This window comes from Homalodisca vitripennis, chromosome 5 (assembly GCF_021130785.1).
Source record: "Homalodisca vitripennis isolate AUS2020 chromosome 5, UT_GWSS_2.1, whole genome shotgun sequence".
Classification (NCBI taxonomy): domain Eukaryota; kingdom Metazoa; phylum Arthropoda; class Insecta; order Hemiptera; family Cicadellidae; genus Homalodisca; species Homalodisca vitripennis.
This window is the reverse complement of record NC_060211.1, coordinates 126,802,251-126,824,356: the sequence shown is the minus strand read 5'-3', so window position 1 is coordinate 126,824,356 and position 22,106 is coordinate 126,802,251. Positions and strand designations below refer to the sequence as shown.

Genomic DNA, 22,106 nt, shown 5'->3' with positions numbered 1-22,106 from the left:
TGGTATTTAGACCAACAACTTTGAGCATTCGGATAACAGTCCTGGGAGGAATGTTTACTCCATATTCTTTCATTTGGCCAACTTATTTTTGGGACGTCTTCTTTTTTTTAAAGCTATGTTTTTTTAAAACTTACATAAATCATAAAAAAAAAAAATGAAAACGGTGAAAATTTATAAGATATTCCAACCAAAATAGATTGTTATGTCTTTGCCATTGATATAAATTCTGAACAAAATCCTAGCTTTTTGTAAAATTCAAAACTTATACAATATTACGTTTATTTATCCACTAGATAATTGTGATTTTTGGATTCACATATTTTTTACAAGCTCGTCCGTAATATATAATACACACTGTTTTATATTCATAAAAATGTTTTATAGGCATAATCTTTAGATGGCTACACTCAAAAAACGCCAGTTATCAAAAAGATATGGGACTATATCATCTTCCAAGTAGTTTCCATAGCACCTCCCAGATCAAGAGATAAACAAATTAGATATGGTTCTCTTTCCACTTCTTCTCTAAGGCAAATGAAAAATATTTTTTTAAAGGAAGTAATTAGTTAAATAAAAACAATACAGTGCAAGAATCATACAGTCTGGTAGATACATAACAATATATTTATGAAATAAAATTTATTGTAAAGTTAGTCAGAGATTTAGTAACGTCTACCAAAATAAAAAATTAGGTTCACACTTTCAAGGTGAAAGAAATAAATAGGTCACATTTTAATTTAAAGATTAGTAGTTTAATATATTGATGGAAGCACAGACTACCTGACAGACTGTACTCGCCGGGAGAACTTCATGTGAGTTACAAGGGAGTTAACGGCAGCCACAGCATCTCCTGCCACAACAGATATCAGCTCCGGTGGGACCTCGTAGCCGTAAGTGCCCTGGTCCCTCAGAATCAGAGAGAATACATACTTTACCTCCACCACCCGCCGCACCCAGTTCTCTGGCGTACCTGCACATCAAGTGTGTTATATTTGGGAAAACAAGTATTGAAGAGTTTGTTTTAAAATATAAAATGCTTGTATGATTTAAACTGTCAACAGAAAATAAATATCTGACCAAAATAGTTTACTGGTTGGAATAATGGTAAGGCTATACTATTATTATGAGGCTTCAATTTTGAGCTCAATAAAATAATGGTTTCAATTAGAAACGCTAAGGACAGGACCAACTGTTTCTATTTTAAAATCAAATACAAATTGCATGTTGAAGCAAATTAAATTTTAGCTTTCTAAAATTTGCAAATTTTATTTTTATCATATTTGAATATGTTTTTGATGGAAATTGGTTTTAGATATTAGGGAAGCAAATATTTAAATACATTTTTTCGCGATGAATTACTATGATAATAATACAGGATTTAATTTGAGGAACAAATTTGGCTAGTTGAAGAAATTACTAAATTTATGAAGTAAATTTAGTAAAAGTACTAATAAGTAGTAATAAGTAGTAAGTAGTAATTTAGTACTTAGGTAAAAGGAGCTTGGAAAGCACGCACATATTATTTTGCCCATGCTAAGTGTAAATACATCCAAACAGGTGATTACAGGTATGTGGAAAGTAAAGAGAATGGAAGGAAGGAAGTAACAAAATATAAGATTAAATTAAAATAAGAGGGATGATGGAAAAGATAACAGGCATTGGGTAAAGAATTAAAGAGTAGAACCTACAGATTATAGAAAATAAGACGAAGAATAGAAATAATTATTTATGTTTTTTATCCAATATTTGACAAAGTAAATGATGTAGAGAAGGATTTCACTTTTGTTTAAGATTATTTTATGGCCTTTTATTTTCTTCTAAACCAGTAATGTGTCAGTAAGCTGAGTTTGAATCTTCTCAAAAGATTTGATTTCGGAATTGATATATGCTAATACTTACTGATGGACAAAACAAATGTATCTGGCACTTTTTATTTGAAAACCCTTAGATAACCTAATGAACAAATTATCGTAGTTTTTCAATATTATTGTGCTTGCAGTTAGTATTTTCCACATTTATTTTCATTCATCACCACGAGTTATCTACGTCTATTTGCATACAACAGCTAATCAGAAGTACACAAATTACTGATCGCTAAAACATTTTTCCATCATACTTTATATATTCAAAAAGCATAGATAGATAGCCAAATTAACAAATTATTGTAGTTAAAAAAGTCATTATGTTTACAGTTTGTTATTTTATATATTTATGTTCATGTATTTGTATCTGCAATAAAATAAGTTTTATATATAAAACAAGTATATGCCCACATTTTTGCAGTTCAAAGGCATTACCATGGAAATTCATTTTAAAATCTAACAAATGAAAATAATAAAATAAAATGGAAAATTACTTTATTAAAGGAAAAGCTAGGTAGATGTAGATGATGACTTAGTTCTTAACAAGTATAGCCATTTCACTGAACCTTTTTCAAATCCATTTAAAACAGAGTAGTATTCTTCAATTCAACCACCACTATTCCAAAGTAATGTAGTAAAACTTTACACATATTTTAAAACTCAGCGCCAGATTTTCTAATTTTGTATACATATCTGCCAACATTAGCACTATCAACTTACCTGGCACTATAGCAAGTTTTTTGGCGCCTGAACCCACATTATACATCGGTCCTCCTTGTCCTTTGATAGCAAATGCCATTTTTTCTGCCAACTTGCGGATGTGTTTATAGTCTCTAATAGGCGCCGTTACATGAGTCCAAGGATATATTATATACTGGCCGTAGTTGTGAATCGTCACAAATGTCTGAAAAGGAATTAACAATAAGCAAAAAGAGATGTTAATTAATTTTTATGAACTCAATAGTTAATTTTTTAACATATTAACTGAATTAGTACAACATTTATGTTTTATTAGGGATGTCAGTTAAGGAGGGATTTGTAGTGAGAAGCTAAGGAGTATACAATTAGCAATTTTACAATTTAGGCAAATCGTCTTCAAATTTTAATCATTTTGGTAATAATTCTCTATTGCAAAACAAATTTAACTTTTTAAGGGAACCTTTCAAACATTTGATCATAAAAAATACATATAAACTCATTCTGTAACATGTCATGACATTTCTAACCTTGGCTATAGGTAATTAATATTGTTAACCTAAGAGAGGATAGATTTGGAACACGTGTCATTGTTTCCATCAGCCTCCAAACAAAATATTTTAATGTTCTTTTTTGCACCTTAAATAGATAGGATTTATTACATGCATTTTTGCCAATAACTTTTGTATTAGTTCTTAGTTTTTGCATTTAACTTCATATGTATCAAACTGTCAATTCTAACATGTGGTTTTCCACTCCTCAGTTATTAACATTTAAAAAAGAAAACTTTTTTCAACAATATATATTTTATAAATGAGGTTTTATAATGAAAATATTTTTAGCTTTATTCAATATTGGTATTTTTTCTGAATTGTTATCTAGTGATGTTTAATTGATATTGCTTGAATTATTAGGCTCACATACATTGTATGAAACCTATGCACTCATAATTGATTTTTATCTAAGATCTTATAGTTACATTTAAGTTAGTTATGTTCTTCCGTATGAAGTTGGCTAAGGCTTTGGTCTCGGCAGCAGAGAAAGGTTGGGGACCGCTGTAGTCGGGTTGCCAAGGTCTCTTGTGTCTCTTCCAACCAGTTTTCCAGTTGCGGTTCAAGTCCACACCGTAGACTGTCTTGTTGTTTTTCAATAAGATGGGTTCTCTGTTCTTCCTCCAAGATCTGTCAGTTTCAAAGGAGTATTTGTACCCATCTGGGTTGGCGACTGCGATAAAGTAATAGTTCACATCTTGAAAATCCTGTGAAGTCCTGTTTATTTTGGACTCCAGAATGTGGTTCAGTAGGAACAATGTGGCTGCTGGCCCTATGTGCTCATTTGCATGGATTCCTGGAGTAGATGACATTATTAGTTGTTTTACAATTCAAATAATGATGAGTCTTATAGTTTCAAAACATTAGCCTTGTTCGTTTTATAGAACTTTTCAAGAATAGTAAAGTAATTATTAACGATAAAAAACACCTTATTTCTTGTAGTTTCATATAATTATAAAAAATGTTGAAGCGTAATAGATATTAAGCACAGTAATAAACTGTTATTATTCAGCATTTGATAGGGCCACTTTTGGAACTGGTATGTTTAATAATGTCAACATTTGGAATAATATTTAAAGTTTTACAATTAGTTTTTAAATATGCAATAAAAATTTAAAAAAAATTATTTATACTAAATAGAAATCTGGTTTAGTTAAAAAAAATTAAACATCAGTATAAATACTTGAAAATAAATAATTTTGAAATTGGTTGGGTAAAGTAAGGAAGTAAACCTCCAATATCCAGAAACCGCAGAAATTAAAAATATAACCTAATTTTTGGAATGGGTATTTGTAAATTTCATATTGTTGCAGAGATAGTTAAACATTAAAGTATAAAATAATGTGATCTCAGCTTTAACAAATTGTTTATGTACACAAGTAGAAGAAACAACAAAAAAAAACAAGTAAAAAGTACATGTGTTTTTTAAAGATATGAAACACATTATTGTCTGCCTATGCCTATATTGAATCAAGCTATCAAGCTTAGTAAAGTTAAACTGTATGTAAAGGTGTAAAGTTTATATGTATAAATGTTCTACAAATTAAAATAAGTGCAGAGAATTAAAATTATTCTCAGAGAATAAAGTCTAAAACCTTTCATGGAAGTACCATAATAGAAGCTAGAAGTTTTGAAATTTAAAGCAAACTGAATTGAATCAGCTATTTTGAATCTTTGACAGAGAAAGCTCTTAGTAATAGAATACATTTTTATAATAGCATTTACAAATTTGGTACTATCTAAATATTTGTAAATAAGCAGAAATGTTAGATATATAATTTTTAAATATGAGGGTAATGTTATAAGGTTAATATTAATCATTATGACCTAGAATAAAGGTTCCAGAGTAAATTCATTGACCACAGGATATGTTTGAAACATCACTTAAGATCTATATACTTATATGAAAGGGGTTGTTATCAGATTTTAAAGGTTAATTTCAAGAACATAAATTAGGATTTTGTTTACTTATTAAAGTAAAGCATGTTGCTGTTGAATTTAGTCTAATCAAGCATTAAAAAAATAATTTCATATGAATACAATTTTTAATTCTGAGGGAATTAGTCTAGAAGTATTTTCTCTATTTTTAATATTTGCTGGGGTATAGTATAATACATTTTAAACAGCCTCCAACTATATGAATACTTCCAACAGGCTTCTACAGAGGTAAAATTTCTAAATTGTAAGTTTTCTTCTGGACAGTTTTCTTTGGATTACAAATGTTGCAGAGTTTACACAAAAGATTCTCGACACAACAATCAAACTGCTTGTCCTAAGCTTTTATTGTTAATTTTTACACAGCATTTCTTCACTGATAAAAAATAATTCTAATAACAATTCAATATTGTTTTATTTAATTGGTAAACCTGTTCAGTAACATTTACATTTAATGTTTTATTCAGTTTCTGAATCTGAAATTTGTTCAAACTTGTATTATGTGGTTATCCATAACACTAAAAGTTTGCATGTCGACAAGTGACATATTATGTATTGTGTCTATTGTAACTAGTGACTGTTCATCTCTTCTGTTAGTACTCTTATGGTTTCATACCTTATTTGTAATTTACCTCCAACTATAAGCACAGAAGCATTTTTTCTAGACCCCCATTCCAACTTTAACACCTTGATGGATCGTCCTTCATGTGTCTGACCAATGTCAACGGTAGAAATGAAGTCGTGCTTATCAGCTAAATATTCCATATATTTTTCTATATCTTCCAATGAATAATATCGGTCCCATGTCATTGGATTTCCTGTAATGAATATCCATTTTTTTTACTTAAACAAAATAACACTGTCATAATCTCTGATTGCTGTAAAAATTTCCTACACATTTTTGAGCAAGTGTGAAGTGAAACACTGCCATTTATTTCCAACAAAACAAATAACAACAAAAAGCAAAAATATTAGCCGTCATATGGTCATAACAATACTCCTATACTACAAGGCCTGGATTAAAAAAGATTAGTTCTTGTGTTATTTTTACATTTTTTTCCTAAAATTATCTGAGAAATTTCTGTAAATGCCAAACCAATTTTACTTGTTGTTGCATCCACTTAATTTGAAGAATTTGTAAAAAGTATTTACGCTTATTAAAATTGGTAATGTATAAAATAATAGTGTTGAATTATATGTAGTATGTATATCTTTTTTATTTTGTATACAGATCACATAAAGTTTAAGGAGATACTTTTCTAACATTCTTATACTATAATTTTTAAATTGATTTTGTTTGTTTTTGTGTCAAATAGCAAAGTTTCCAAATTATTAATAAAACAGTTTACAGGTTGTATGGTTTTTGTCAAATAAAACCTTTTAACAATTAAAATCCAAAGTAACAATAATCAATATAGTTGATACAATACAATACAAATTTATGTTGATTAATTATGTAGACATATCTAACTAAATAAAATTAATCCATGTTTCTATTTAGATCTGACTTTAAAGTAGAACTAAATGCATTTTAACAAAAATTAACATACCAACTAAATAAATGCATACAAAATACTATAAATCAACTGATCAGCTTTGTCAACACTTGCTGTGGAAATGAGAAATCAATTTGCAGCAATATGGTTGTAATAAATTTAATATCTACTCGAAATAATATAGTAAGAATTGGGATCAAACATTAGAAACCAGTAACCAATTATAAAGTTTTTCATGATTATTAATCAATGAATAATGAAAAAGTTAAATTGAATTTAAGTTGGAAAGGAAATAATAAAACATCACACATGTTTTATGCAGCCATTCTATTTAAATGTGTAATTGTAATGTTGATCACCTTGAACATCAGCAGCTGACAGCATAGAGAGGTAGACACAGAGCCATGAGAATAGAGTTCCCACCAGTAGCACAGCCACAGCCTCCATGTGGGCATTGTATAATGGACAATCAACAATCACAGCATTATCTAATCTATCCACAACCCTTATCTAGTCTCACTATCATTGTTCAGATCTTCAGTTGCTGGCAGTCCTATTACACCTGGTGTTTTACTTTAACCCATTGGCTTATACATATTTTTACTATCAGCTCAACTGGAGTTATCCTATTAAAAATGCTAAAAACGTAAGAGTTTTGTTATATGTTTATAAAAAATTTTTTTCAAGTATTTGGTTATATTTTATATCTTTTTGGATTAACATGAAATGGGCTTTAATAATAAATAGATAGTGATATATTTGGTCATAATTTAAAAATAATAATGCTGTACAAAATAAATAAGTTTTGGAATTTTTTAAATTAAAATTTTTTTTACTCAAATATAATATAAAATAAAATACCCTATTGTTGCTTTTATTTTATTTGAAATGTATTTCTCTACCTAGCAATACTAGAATATGTGTATATATATATATATATAAATATATACATACGCATAGTTTGTCAGAATAAATGTTTTTTCTAAATACTGAAAATTCCAAGAATATTGATTTTTTCTCTTGTAGTACACTAATATTCTTATAGTAACTTATTATTAATTTAAATTTCAATTAATTAATTGTAGTATTGCAGTTTTTCTTACGTGTTACAACAATATTAGTCTAATTTATACTAACATTAGGTTGAAAAAGGAGTTAAAAAAAAATTATTTAGATGGCGCTGTACTTGTCACGGGACGGTTTCGTGATATAAATTTTGAGCCCAGACTAGCTGTCATGGAACCGTTCCGTGATACAAGGCCAATGGGTTAATATTACAAGACATAAATTAAATGATAAAATAGGTCTGTTTTTATTTGAATTATCTAAGTATGTATGTGATTAATTAAAAAGTGGTGAAGAAATTTTGTTTTAATTTTTATAATTTAAAGTGCGTTTTAACATTATTCAACAACACAAAGTGGCCAAACAAGGGTTTTATTTATTTTATTTTATTGCGTTTGCTTGATTCCTCAAATTTGTTGAGAGCATTGTTTTGAAAAAGAACATCTATGAAAGATTGATTTTGCAAAAGATATAGTAATATAGACAATGAGTTGTATATTTTGGTTATAATTAAGATTTTATTTTACTAATGTGACTTTAATATCTACTGGATTGAACAAACTATCTCTCTTAATAGTTGCTTGTGTTTCATGTTTTGCCTGTGCTTAGAAGAAATTTATTGAATTTTTCCCAGTACAGTATTGTAAATTATTAGCAAAACAAAATACTAATCATAACTTTTTATATTTGTATAAATTCTTTAGTAAAATTTTTTTAGTAAAAACAGTACCTAACTGTAAGAATTCTCAGCTGTTAATAATTTGATCCAAAGAACAAGTTTATGAGTGGAGGCAAGAAATAATTGAAGTACTTTACATAAATTAATATTTGCTGAAAAAAAACTATAATATATTTCTAGTCCTCCTCCATAGACTAGTGGATACAGTCACAAGTCTCTAACTGAGAGATCACGGGTTCGAATCCCAGAGAGGTCCAATCATGATAGGAATAATAGCCATAGTGACCCAAAACAAGTCAGCATAGCCAAGAACTAAGGCTTAAAAGAGTATACAAAACCTATTTCTAGATATTGCACTAATATAAGTAAAATTAAAAATTAAAATTAAATTTGAGGTAAAAGAGGATACTTTATATAGTATATAGATATGTAGTATAAACCTTTTTAAAAGATGTTCTTTTCTTACATAAATCAAAATATGTGTGGAATTATTTACCTTATCCAAAAAAGCATAAGATATGTCTTTTATATTCTAAATTTATATATTTGACAACATTTTTTTCATAATGCAGTAATATTGAATAATGTTTAAATGAAGCACACAGAAATGTAAAAGGTAAGAAATACATTTTGGCATGAAAATCAAAAGAATGTTTATTAACTTTTCACTTTTTGCGCGAGGACTGTAAATGCCGTAAATGCATCTTTCGATGTTTCCAAAATCTTGGTAGCAGGAAGAGAGAAACTGAACTGGCCGGTGTCTCTGAGCTCCATGGTGAAGGAATAAGTGATGTTGGCTGTTGCCTTGGCCCAGTCCTGGGATCCTCCTGCACACGTTACTAGTTGTTACAGTCGTTAGTTTCCTTTATACAGTACTTGGTTCAATCAGGATAAACATGTTTAGTATGCTGCTTTGAAATCTTGTTAATACTTTAGAAAATATCAAAATGTTCTGGAGTGCCTTTTATTACTATAACTACAAATAAACAAAGTTATATAAATAACAATATAAATCAGTAATTTTCCACAAGTTTTTTAATAGGTATTTGAAATAAAGTACATACAGTGGCTGCATTATTACTTCAGGTTGAATAAAAGCCGTTTTCTGTGTAATTTAACCTGAGTAATTTATTTACTCTATAGCTCTAAAAATATGGAAGAAAAATATGTTTCTCTTCAAAATTTGTTAAATTATTAACATCTTAAGCTGTAAACAATTCAACTATCATTACTACATTGTCCTGATACCGTTAGTGATAGATCTATGTTCAGTAATGAAACACCAAGCAATTAGCAGAATGAACAGCAACTTTATCCTTATCACGAAGGAATATATATTTCAACAAAAAATGTTTCTTCCAAATTGGTTCATTCAAAAAGTGGACTTAATTTGTATATCATTAATTGGATGAGTTCTAATTAGATACATAACTATATTATATAAAAAGAATAAGTGTGTCAGGTAATGAAAAGTGTGAATTTCCTGATTTTCACTCAATATATTTATATCAGTTTAATAAATCTACTAAGTTGAAGACATTTTGAAGTTTATTCTTGCTGAATTGTTGTACAATAGTATTTATTTAATAACTATTATGTTGGTTTTCATGACAGTACAGTTACGGTCTTAATGTTAATTGATGTTAACCATAATTTTACTTCAATGGTTTAATCTCTATATTAATCATATATTAGGCCTCATTAGAATTATTGTAGTTGATAAACATGAATTTAACAATATTATAACAAAATAAAGAGTTAAAATCTTTCAATATGTAAGAATTCTGTGGAGTAAAATAAACATTTAGAAAGTAGAAATAAAGAAACAAACAAGATTTTTAAAGCTCTTAATCCATTCCCAATCTTTGGGAAAAATCATCATTTTGGCAATCTTCATTTACATAATTCTGTCAGAATGAAGCTATTTCTCATCATCACGACATGGTCATCATAAGTGGATGAAACAGTTTACATTGTATTCTTACCGGATGCTACGTAAAATAATTCAGCTGTAGTTCCATATCTATAAGATGCTCCACTGATGTTGTAGGTCATGTTGTAAGCAAGATTGTACAGTTCTCTAAAGTCTGCAGGACGGTGATAGGTGTAAGCCCAAGGAAACGTTATTGCTTGTCCGTAGCTGTGCAGGCTCAAATAGCCCTATAACAAATAAGTTGCACTTTAATACAATTAAATTAAATTATATGGCTTGATTAAATATGTGTTATTTTTAAATTCATTAAATGTTGAGGAATAGCTTTTAAACATAATAATTGTGTAAAACACTGAAAAAGATGAAAAGAGTAGTAATATTTTCCCTAAAATATTTTAGGGGAATCAGCCCTTTAAATATAACCTAAACATTATTTTAGCTCACTTTTGTGTAATAACATATCATTTTCTTTTTAATTTTATTATTACTAATCTCATTTTAATAATAAATCTATTACTTACAGTTAAAGCAATCAATTGATACTACAACAGTTACAGTAGTTGAAACAGTTGGTTTCATCTTCAGCAAGAATGTAGCCAGGAAAATATTTTGAGGGGGGGGGAAGATCCGGACAACTAATATTTTTCTGTAGTGGACAGAGAGTAAGGCCCCATTTTGTTCCTTAAAATTTTCGTGACCCGTTTTCTTTATTGAGAACGATGTTTCAGCAGTACATGTCAGTAATACTGAATTATTTAAATAATAATAATCGTTTACTAAAAAAGTAATTGACAAAAATTTAAATTTGGGGTAGTCTGGAACCCTTGGACCCCCTTGCTGGTTACATGCTTGATCTTCAGTGGTAGTGGAAAGGACAGTCATTTAACAATGGACATATATTCTATACTAATTGTAAACATTTTGTACTTACCATAATTTGAGAAGTACTGTTCAACATGTAGGATGACACTGAGGCTGTTTCTGATTCAGAAAATGCTTTAGCCCCTCGATAATTTGAAGAGCACGGGTCTGATGTTGACTCCTTACCTCCCCAGTTGTAGGCCCAGTTGCGGTTCAGATCGGTTCCAATACAGTCAGAGGCATTGTTGGTAGATCTGTTTTTCCTCCAGAATCTGTCATTGGTGTGGGTATACTCGTAGCCATCCGGGTTCATCACCGGTAGAATGTAATAGTTGAGGCCTGAGAATGTGGATTCATTGGCTTGTAAGCTTGTCAGTAGCTCATGGAGAATGTATGTGGCAGCAGCAGGAGATATCCACTCTCTGGCATGAACCCCTAATTAACAGATAGGTATTTTGCCTTCTTAAAACACTTATGTACACCAAGGGTGGTACATGTTGAGCTCCGCAAAATCAGACATGCACCACCAGTGGTGCACACTTTCCGTGCGTATACATTTGGTTTGAAATTGTTGTGATTTAGCATAGTGCATTGAATGACTTTGTCATGTTATGAAGAAGTTGTTTTCATTGTATTTTCATAACGCACATAGAGGTTTTAATAAAATTTATTAAAATGTATTTAATACATTAAAGACATAGCGTATTAAAAGGTTTGTAATTAAATTAAACTCTTTTTCAGTTCCAGGATTTCAAGTGTACTTAATAGGCCTACTAATCAAATTAAAATGAATCAATAATATTTTGAAAAAAACTTATTAAAGAAGTTTAAAAACATTAAGTTCTTCAGTACTCTTTACAGTATGTAGAAACACAATTTTCATTATGATATTCCGCAATATGTGTGGAAAATGTTCAAAGTACCACACAAAGTATATCGCTATATATATATATCACATTTTTTCTACAAAAAACACCTGTTTAATTTCTTTATTGCCAATGGCAGAGCCAGTATTTACATAAGATATAATTTTAAGATTAATAATTGGTATCAATTGATAATAAATATACTATAAAAGTAATAAATAATATATAATAGAGTGACACAATATATAACAATAGCTAAAAATAAAAAAAATTAAAATTTGGATAACTTAATACAACAATATTAAATATAATTAACAATTAATAATATAACAATTTAAAAGTATACAAATAACTAGTAACAAAAAAATAATGAAAAAATACAAATAGATATATTAATTTGAGAAAATTTAATATGTGAGATGGAAAGTGTGCTTATATGTAGGAGACTGAGGGTCATGTGAAAAGCGGGGTCTGATGGAGCGGGTATCACCAGGAATTTGCAGCTCTACCCGACTGAGATCGACACAGTCTATTTCAGCATTCACCAGACAGAAAAGGAAGAATACATCCTGGATGTAAAACCTAGTCTCCAAATTTTATAGGTTGAGATGAGCTACTATATCAGTTGGAACATCAAGATAGTTATTTCCAAGGCGCTGACTCACCATACACAAAAATCATGTCTGAATAATCTCAATTTCCTCCCTAAGGCAACGTTGATGCAGAGACCAGACAATGCTGCAATATTCTAAGTAAGGTAAAATCAGAGAACAATGCAAGATCTGCAGCATGTGGAGGTCATTAAAGCATGTAGATATTCTCCATATTAGGTTTAGATTTCGGTCTGCCCTACTGCAGACGTTAGACACTTTTAGAGTCTCATGATAGCGAAGAAGTAAGGGTAACTTCAAGATCTTTCACCCCATTTGTCTACGAGAGTATTGCCACCTGAAGAGTAATGAGAGTAGTGGAGAGGTCTTATGGTGAAAAGTTATGCAAACAAGTTATGCAACAGTTTTGTAGGTTGAGGGACAGAATTATCGTCACCACTCATTAACCAGTTAAAGGTCCACCTGAAGGAGTAAACGCATCTTGGACTGAAGACACGATAATAACGTTTCAGATCGTCAGTGAAGAGAAGGTGCCCACATTGAAGATACCTTAAATTTCTGCTCATGTTGTTTATTTAGAAATTAAATAGGACAGGTCCAAGATTTGACCCCTGTGGGACTTCTAACGTTGTAATGATAGATGATGTAAAAATAAAATTGATTTATGGTGCACTTGAAGAATTATCCTTTCGAATATGAGCCAAACCAGCTGAGCATTTGACCAGATAAACCATAGACTTTGATCTTGCAGAGAAGGATACTATGTAAGACACGGTTGGAAGCCGTGATAAAATCCAATTCTACAGCATAAACCTGGGACATTTCTGAAAAAGTGTCATATATAAATGTCAGAAAAAGGACCAGATTAGTAGATGAATACCTACCAGACACAAATCCCTTTTGGGAAGTAAAAATGAACTGCCTACCTATAAAATTAATTTTTTTGAGTATGATCTTTTCAAAAACCTTTGTAAGAACTGGCAAAATGGCAACAGGTTTATAATTTGTTTCAGAGCTAGTAGGTTCATTTTTATAAATGTGAGCTATATGGCTGACATTATATATATTTCAGGAAAGATGCCATTGGATAGCGAAATATTAAATAAAGTGTAAGGAGAGAAGCAATTAAGTCAACACAGTACTGAAAGTGTTGGGATCAAATCTGGCCCTGGACCTTTGTTTGTGCGTAGTTTTTCCAAAGCTTCAGACGCTTTAGAAATAGATATAGCAATATGGTAATGAGTCAGCACATAATCAATCATAATTTTAAGTAGGTGATTGTAAAGTAAAGTAAATTTAAAATGTCTTATTTTACCAGGCGATGTTAGACCTAAGAAGCCCTCTCTAACACTTAACCTGGAGACCAACTGCTTAATGTTGACTTCCGAACAACCACCAATGGCTGGGCAGGTAGGTTGCTTGCAAGGACAGGATTGCTCAGCGGTTATCCATCCTAGCAGCAGCCATGCTCGACGTTGTTTTTAGTTTGGTTAGCTCGCAATAACAGTTGTACTCGCTACACTAATTGTATTATATTACAATGGGAGTAATTGATACTTTAGAATTTTTGAGCTTGTATCACCAATGGAGCACGTTGGGGTGAACATGTTAATAGACAACAAAAAATTAATAAATATACAGGTATATATGACAAGATCTATAATAGTCAACATTTCATCTGGTTTTGTTAATTTGCACGACAAACTAATAGATTCAAATTTCATTTAGAACAACTATTGTAATAAACTAAATTTTAATTTGATGCCAGAATTTTATTTGATTTTTAATATGGGTTATTCATAACAAAAAGACAATGAAATGTCCCAAGATGGTGTTTATAAAATATGTGGATTTAACTTGGAAACTTTGATTGAAATGTCTGAAGGAAATAATACCCTTCCTTTCTTCAAGTAATATTATTTACAGAATGGTAGAATTTCTTAAACAAACATGTCATCATCATCATGTAAGTTTTCTGTTCACAGCCCATTGAAACATTACTAACACGATTAGGGGTTTCAGGTGGTTTGGCCTCACTGTAGAAAGCCAACTGATCAAATCAAAATTAGCCAGTTGGTTGATGTCTTGACAATGTCACTTGTTGTAGCTGTGCTTTGACAGTAAATAAATATTTCTTAAGTGTATAAAGTGTGCACTTCTGCCACATATAAACTACAAGTATTCTGTCCACACTTCTCTAAATTAAGGATGAAACTTCGTACATACCTCCGTCGACCCAGACAGCTTTAGCATTTGTTGTGTTTGTGTCTGTTTGTATCTTAACAAGTTTGATTGGACGGTTCTCAGCAGAAAATCCAACTGTTTCAACTGACACTTTGTCAGGGTATGACATTTGAAGGTGGTCCATGTAGTTGTAAATATCTGCAAGTCTGTAGTAGTTATTCCAATCCAAACATGATCCTACATTAAAAATATATTCGTAAATATCAGTGTTATATTTTTTTATCATTAAAATCTATATAAAAGGTACTATTTTCCAGAACAAAATATAAACATCAGCATACTCAACAATATTTTATGTAGAAGAAGCTTAAAACAAGTTTTATGTCTTTTATAACTGTCTGAAAGTTATATAGTTATCATGAAAGATATAGAAAACTTACCTTCTTCACACAAACTTTTGTTGCTCGGGGCCACCAATGTTTCTTTTTCTTTTACGATTGCTTTCTGAAGATCTTCAATTAGAACGTCAAATGTCATGTTCATGCTGCTCAACTCCTCTTTGATGGATGCCACTGAATCATTGAGAACCAAAACATCAGTAGTTTCTAACTTTGTTGCCATCATTTCTAAATCTGAAAAATAATACAGTAATTATTTTAATAGAAGAGCAGGTTTTAGAACATTTGCTGTCCTTTATGTTACAAAAATAGAAAACTATGTTTTGAGGATTCTAATCTATCCTCCTTCAGATGTCAAAAACCATAAGGCTTAATGGCAAATCTGACAAATAAGAGAGAGCTATGTATAAGGTTTTTATTACAAAAATTATAGTATTTGGAGTTTTTCCTGGTGCATTTAATAAGGGAGAAAATGTTCCAAAACTGTTAACACCCTATGGCAGAAATAGTCCTTAAAAATGTAAATTGCATTTTTTAGTAATAAGTAAATAAATCTGTGCTTTGCAGTAAGTAAGGCATTGGTTTCATACATGTGAACTTGCAGCATCAGATTATTAGGACTATCTCAGGCCAGGTGACTGCTTTTTGTTAAGGTGTTAAATTATTATCCCCTTTCCAAAAAATGTATTTGTGAGGTTAAGTAAGTTTTAGTACATCATGTTCAATTTTAAGGTCTTAATAAAAAGAATGACAAAATTATAGGTCACCCAGTTGATGCCATTCAATAAAGTGCTTAAACTAGAGTAAAAATGCAATCTTAATTTAAAATGTAGCTATTTCTAATAGCATGTATAAAAATTAATTTTTGTAGATTTTCATACTTGTGTCTTAAAACTTTACATTTCAGATATTATTTGTGGATTATTTTGGTTATATTACTGAGTTGTCCCTCACTCCCATTTTGAGAAAAAGTGGAATAATTTTGAAAATCCTTAAAAAATTCCTCTGAGGATGTTATTATTATATACCTAAAGGAGATTTGAAAATTCTCAATTATTTAATAGTTGTGGTCGTGGGGTTGGGTTTTTGGGACACATAGTAACTTTTATCCATTCAAAATGCAATAAACATATCATATCATTCCTGGATATGTATTCAATTAGGAATAATGTAACAAGTTTTTATCCAACTACACCTTCAGCTAGATAAGTGTTTAAAAAAATATTATAATTGTATTTCAACTTATATTTTTAAGAATTTTATCAACAGTAAAAGTCACTTTTCTAGACGGTCCAACTGTAAATGATGTGGTGGTTATACCCAGTTAGTAATAAAATAGTAAAACTAGTTTAGCTAAAACAGAGACTTATTCTGTCTAGTTCTTACTTTATTTACTTGTGGTAAACAAAAACAACATGATAATAGCAATATGAGGGAGACCTACATTGGACAGATTGAATCATTTACCTCCTGAGTCCTCCATAGTCATGAGTTGGTGTAGATCTTGCAGGGTTACATTTGAGATTCGAAGAAGTTGAGCCTGGCTATAGTTCTTAGAGTCTCCAGCTACCAACAGGACTGACACACTCAGCACGGCTGCCACAGCCACCGCCACTGTCATCGTGCTCACTAACTGAGGATAGTTCCATCCTCCCCCCTCCTCCTGTCCTTATAGCTTACCTTGTCTCTGCATCACTTTAATTGTATTTAAATTGTTGCTAATTGCCTCTTGTTTTACCTGAATCATGTTGAAGTGGAGAATACTTCTCGTTGGGCACATGGGTAGAATAATGTTTGTTATTAACTGTCTTATTTTGCAAACGAGTTTTGTAAGTTTTTCTTACACAATTAACTTAAAAATGATAATGTATAGCAAGACAAATCTGTTCTTTATTCATCTGTTTAAGTGACTTATCCTAACAAATAACGGGCTCTATATGTGTTCATATATAATACATTATTAGCTTTTATTGTATTTTTCAACACTGTTCAAACCAAAACTAAGGTCTAAACCTGCTCGCAAAACTGAAAAGTTATGGTTATTGTTTACCCTGATCATTGCAACAAATACATCTTTACAGTACTATATAAGTTCTACAATAGCACAAAATTGAATTGAAGTGAAACTTTAAATTCTGTGTATTCTCATACTACTACATCTCTAAATAAACCAATATAGCATAAAACTATACAGTTTAGAACTTCACCAATCAGTGAGTCACTGTATTGCCTTCCCTTTTTTTTCCTCTATGTACATTGTGGCAGTGTTTGGGCAATACCTCTTCCATATTTTCCTTAGTTTGCTGATTAATATGATTCAAACAGTGCAAGGCCACTTCCAGGGATTTTTATATTTCAGTACTTTGCCAAATGATATTCTGTGATTTAAAACAGAAATAAAGTTGGCACTAAACTTTCTTTAAGAATGAAAAACAAAAGAAGTGATTTGTAAAATTAATTTTTACAAAGTTATAATTTAACTATACTACTATAAACCAGCATTACATGTTATATAAGGTGTGAAGGAAAGAGGATTTTTCCGGACATTTGTCATCGTTCAGTGATGCAAAAAGATCAGTTACACTATATCATTGTTTGTATCACTGAACGATGGCAAATGTCGGGAAAATCCTATTTCCTTCACAATCCTTCCATCGTCAACAAATTTTCAAACAAAGAATAAAAGAAGTATTTTTACTATTAAAGAGGTTAATTAATTAATAAAAATGCTTTAATTTATAAGCGTTCCTCAGTTACAAACTGGTTTTCAGGACAACTCAATTCAAATCTTAATTTCTAACTGTGACTTTTACATTCTTTTTAAAACAACTAATGGAAAGAGACTTCAGGAAACCAGGGCATTATAACAATGCCGGCCCAAAGAAGAAAAAACTTTTTCGGCCTAGCTCAAGCCTCATTGTAAGGAAGTGAGGCTTCCGGTCACGGCTGCTACGCTGCGAGACCTTATCTAAGGTCTCTCACTCAGGTACTGGGGCTCCCTGAGTTGGAGGACTTTGTGAGACATGTAGTTTGTCAACAGCTTGCAGAAGTCAGCTATCACGATACTGCTTAACAGCATTACGATATTGACATGTGATCATTCCGTCTCAGAGAAAACACATACTTCAGCGATGTGTTTTGGAGTTATTGAATTCTCTGAGCGTCGTGCTTCGCGATACTGTTCCCACAAGCAGGGTAAAAATAATAGAATACTGATAAGCTAAAGATTGCATGATCTGAAGTTGTATAGACTCAGACAACAAACTTTTAAGCCGATACAAACCCTCATCCTGTCAATGGCTCGCTGGATATTATAAGACACGAGGTCTGCAAGAGATGTCACTGACTAAAACGAACTCTTATAGTTATGACCTTATCACAAATTGATAGGCTCTCGCCGCCAAGAGTGACCTCTAAACCACTCTCACTGAGGGTTTGTATGTGGTTTTGTGTTGCTATATGTAACACAGAACAGTTCCTTATGTTTAGTTTGAGACCATTTTCGGAGGACCAAGACAAGATCTTTTCAAGGTCAGTGTTAATTTGGAAAATAGCATCCTGAAAGAACTCAGGATCTTAGGTCAAATGTAGCTGACAATCATCAGCGTATAAATGTGGCGTACAGCTCTGAACACAAGTTGAAAAATCTGATATGTACAGGATGAAAAGTATAGGCCGCAATCAGCTGTTGAGATATACCTCGCTCTCTCTTAAGAGCAGTTGACATCTCACCCTTAAACTTAGACTTGCATTCTGTCTGCTATATATGGTTGTACCCACTCAATTGTTCTCGCTACAAAGCCACGATGGCTCATTTGCCAGGAGTAACTTGTGGCTTATCGAATAAAAAGCCAGCGAGTAGTCTAGAGTACGAGCATGATCCAATCATCCTTGTCTTTGGCATCAATCAAGTCACTAAACAGGTTTACCAAGACAATGCACGTACTGTGATTTGTTTTTGGTAATCTAATTTCAAAATCAGTATTCTCTAATCTTATATATTCATTGTTTGACAAACAACAATTTTTTCAGCGGTTTTCAAAATAACTGGCAATATTGAAATGGGTCCTCGTGAACTCTTTTAGGGACAGTTGTCTTCGATAGCGGATGTAAAAAAACGTTTTCCAGCATTTTGGAAATATACTATTAGCTAACGACTGATTCACCAGATGAGTTATTGCTTCTATTACATACGGACTCATAGCCTTTATCATCTGAATAGAGACGTTATCACTTCCTATTTTAATAATATACAGTAGTAACAATTAAAGCCGGGGGAAGCCGAATGGTCTGAGATGTCGGACGTTGGATCTAAGGTTAGAGATAGCGCGGGTTCATCCTGTCTATGACCCCTAGCACTTTTTATCAGTATCATCGGCCTTGTACTGTATCAGCTCTCCCCCTTATTCTGCATGATACGATCTTCGCACAGGCCGGTGGCAAATGAGGACGGACAAAACAAGGCTTAAAAGGAGATCGGCCTCTCCTTAAATAAAATATATATATATATATATATATATATATATATATATATATATATATATATATGTGTGTGTGTATAAAAGAAAACAAAACAAGTTTCTTCAAATCGAAATGCTTAATATTTCGTTACTTTTCAGTAACATTATCAAAAGCATGTATATAATAAAATATAAACAAACAAAAGAATGAAGGTTATAAAAACATTTCAAACAACAAAAACATATGGTATCAAAACAAGTAAATTAATTAAACATGTAACCTTTCCTAAACACAGAGATAGATAATAATGTTTGAATAATAAATTAAAATTAAAATTAACTGTGTCTCACATTTAATCCAACTGGTGATTTTGATTGAAGAGCCATTAAGCCATAGAACTTAATAATAAATAAATAAATTATTAAGTTCTAATTATTAATTATTAATTATATATATATATATATATATATATATATATATATATATATATATATATATATATATATATATTTATATATAAACTATAGGGACGAATTTCTGTAATTTTTTATTATGTCCAGTGAAAGATGAGCATTCCATTTCGGAATTGCGTGATAATTCCTGTGATACCTGTTACGTTAGTAGCAATGATTTTTAAGGAATGCGTTTTACATTATTAACGTTCTTGTTTTTTCGTGTGTTTTTATTTAAAGTAATTTAAAAACAAAAAATATTATATTTGACAAAAGTCTTACACTTAAAATACATGATATAACATTAGCAATAATTTAACAATAACGTTGAATTTCTGTATATATCAAGTATTTATTTTCTTTCCAATACTCACATTTAAACCATGCTAATTAATTAAGTATGTACTGTTTATAACTTCAAGAAAACTATTGGTTTTAGTGTAAAAAGTGAAATATTGGATTGTTCCCGTTCAAACCGGTTGAACATGATATGTATCAAGAACAGTCAAGTAAAAGCGAATCGGTGTTAAGGTATTGGTTTAATATTGTAAAATAAAAGATTTATGATTATATTTAGGATTATAAATATTACAAAATGGACTAAATAGAAACTTCTAATTTGTCCAATAGGAAATTAACGAACTACTTAATTTTATATGAAGAGATTTCTTTAAAGAAAATATATAAAACAAATTTGGAGAATATATTTCGTAAAAATACTTAACACCTTTAAATAACCATAACAAGTATAAACTGTGTAAATGTAAAGAATAACATGAAAACATGTAACATAAAACATAAAATTACAATTTATTATACTTTACAAACTATACGTCATTTCCCCGCTGAGGTGAGTAAAAAATTCTGTGTTTTTTTGAATAGATATCCGCTGCTTAAATTTTCCAAGTATTCCTCCCTAATCCTCTTCTTATCTTTCCGGTTTTCCACGTAACTTTGCCGTTTCGCATTTATGACCAATGTAACTTTGACCTGCTTGGAAATCTGTAGGAGAGCTTAATTTCTTTCTCCATATACGTTTTCTTTCTCGTGGTAATTTTTTGGGTCGGAATAAATCTAACTGGTATCGTAACTTTCAACCTAATACAAGCTGTGCAGGTGGCACACCTGCTGCCATATGAGGTGATAAATCTGTACTTGAAGAGGAAGTTATTCAAGTCAGGTTATAAACTCTTCGGTACCTCTTCATAGCTTCATAGCTTTCTCAAAGCGTTTTTTTATTGTTCCCACATACTTTTCAATTTGCCCATTTGACGAAGGGTGGTTAACTGGAAGAGTACTATGTTCTATGCCAAACTGTTTACAGAAAGTTGAAAATTCTGAAGAAGTGGAATCAAGTGTTTTATTTGTTTTACCGTTGCTGCTTTATGTGATCGTTTCTGTCCGTCCATGGCGACAAATCGTTGACGGCAGGCAGAAAAGATTTGTCTAGAAATGGATCGGCAAATTTGACATTTATATTCAGGTCCAAGGTGACTTGCAGTGTGGCCAAATAACAAGGAACTTTCTCTGTGCTTGCCGAGCTGCGTACGCGGGAAGACCACGACCCGTGTAAATTGTATAGAGACTGGGTATTTATTAATGGTTAGCTTTAAAATTAACATGTTGAAAGTTATGTACCTGGTCTTAACCCTTTTAGTGCCAGAGTGATTTTTATGTAGTGTAGCGCATAATTCCAAGCTATTATGCAGTAGATATGTAAAAAATGCTAGACCTCTTTTGTCTTAAATGCAGACTCATAGATTATAATCCATAGAGTAAACTCCGTAGAAGGTCAAACGTGTTTCATTACGTTCCTTAGAGACTTCAAAAGGGACCTACGCAGTTTTATGAGATTTAATAGAAATCATGTACCTATAAGATACAAAATAAAGAACGATCGTTATAAGGATTGTCGGAAATGTTCACGAAAATACTTACGATCGCTATATCGATCATCGGCAACCTTCGCAAATATACCGACGATCGTTGGAATTAAAGGGGGTAATAGATAGAGCTTCACGAATACCACCCACTAAATTAGATGTGGGAAAGTTGT

At 31.1% G+C, this 22,106-nt stretch overlaps 1 protein-coding gene across 1 annotated transcript; it reads right to left on the bottom strand.

Annotated features, from left to right (window-relative positions):
• Positions 1–730: 730 nt before the first annotated feature.
• Positions 731–16,757, bottom strand: LOC124363605. The gene is made up of 11 exons (XM_046818861.1): positions 16,605–16,757; positions 15,180–15,371; positions 14,782–14,976; positions 11,149–11,513; positions 10,270–10,444; positions 8,954–9,111; positions 6,900–7,050; positions 5,677–5,862; positions 3,538–3,905; positions 2,583–2,766; positions 731–970 (listed from the first exon to the last, which is right to left on the bottom strand). The coding sequence occupies exons 1-11, from the start codon at positions 16,624–16,626 to the stop codon at positions 777–779; spliced, it is 2,190 nt and encodes a 729-aa protein (XP_046674817.1). The 5' UTR covers positions 16,627–16,757; the 3' UTR covers positions 731–776.
• Between the last annotated feature and the right edge of the window lie 5,349 nt (positions 16,758–22,106).

What these genes read in the sequence shown, in the direction of transcription:
- LOC124363605 (XM_046818861.1), bottom strand. Translation starts at nt 16,626, where the DNA reads ATGACTATGGAGGACTCAGGAG. An exon ending in CAAAAGTTTGTGTGAAGAAG is followed by an intron (nt 14,977 to 15,179) that starts GTAAGTTTTCTA and finishes TTTTTAATGTAG; the next exon opens with GATCATGTTTGGATTGGAAT. An exon ending in AGCTGTCTGGGTCGACGGAG is followed by an intron (nt 11,514 to 14,781) that starts GTATGTACGAAG and finishes TCTGTTAATTAG; the next exon opens with GGGTTCATGCCAGAGAGTGG.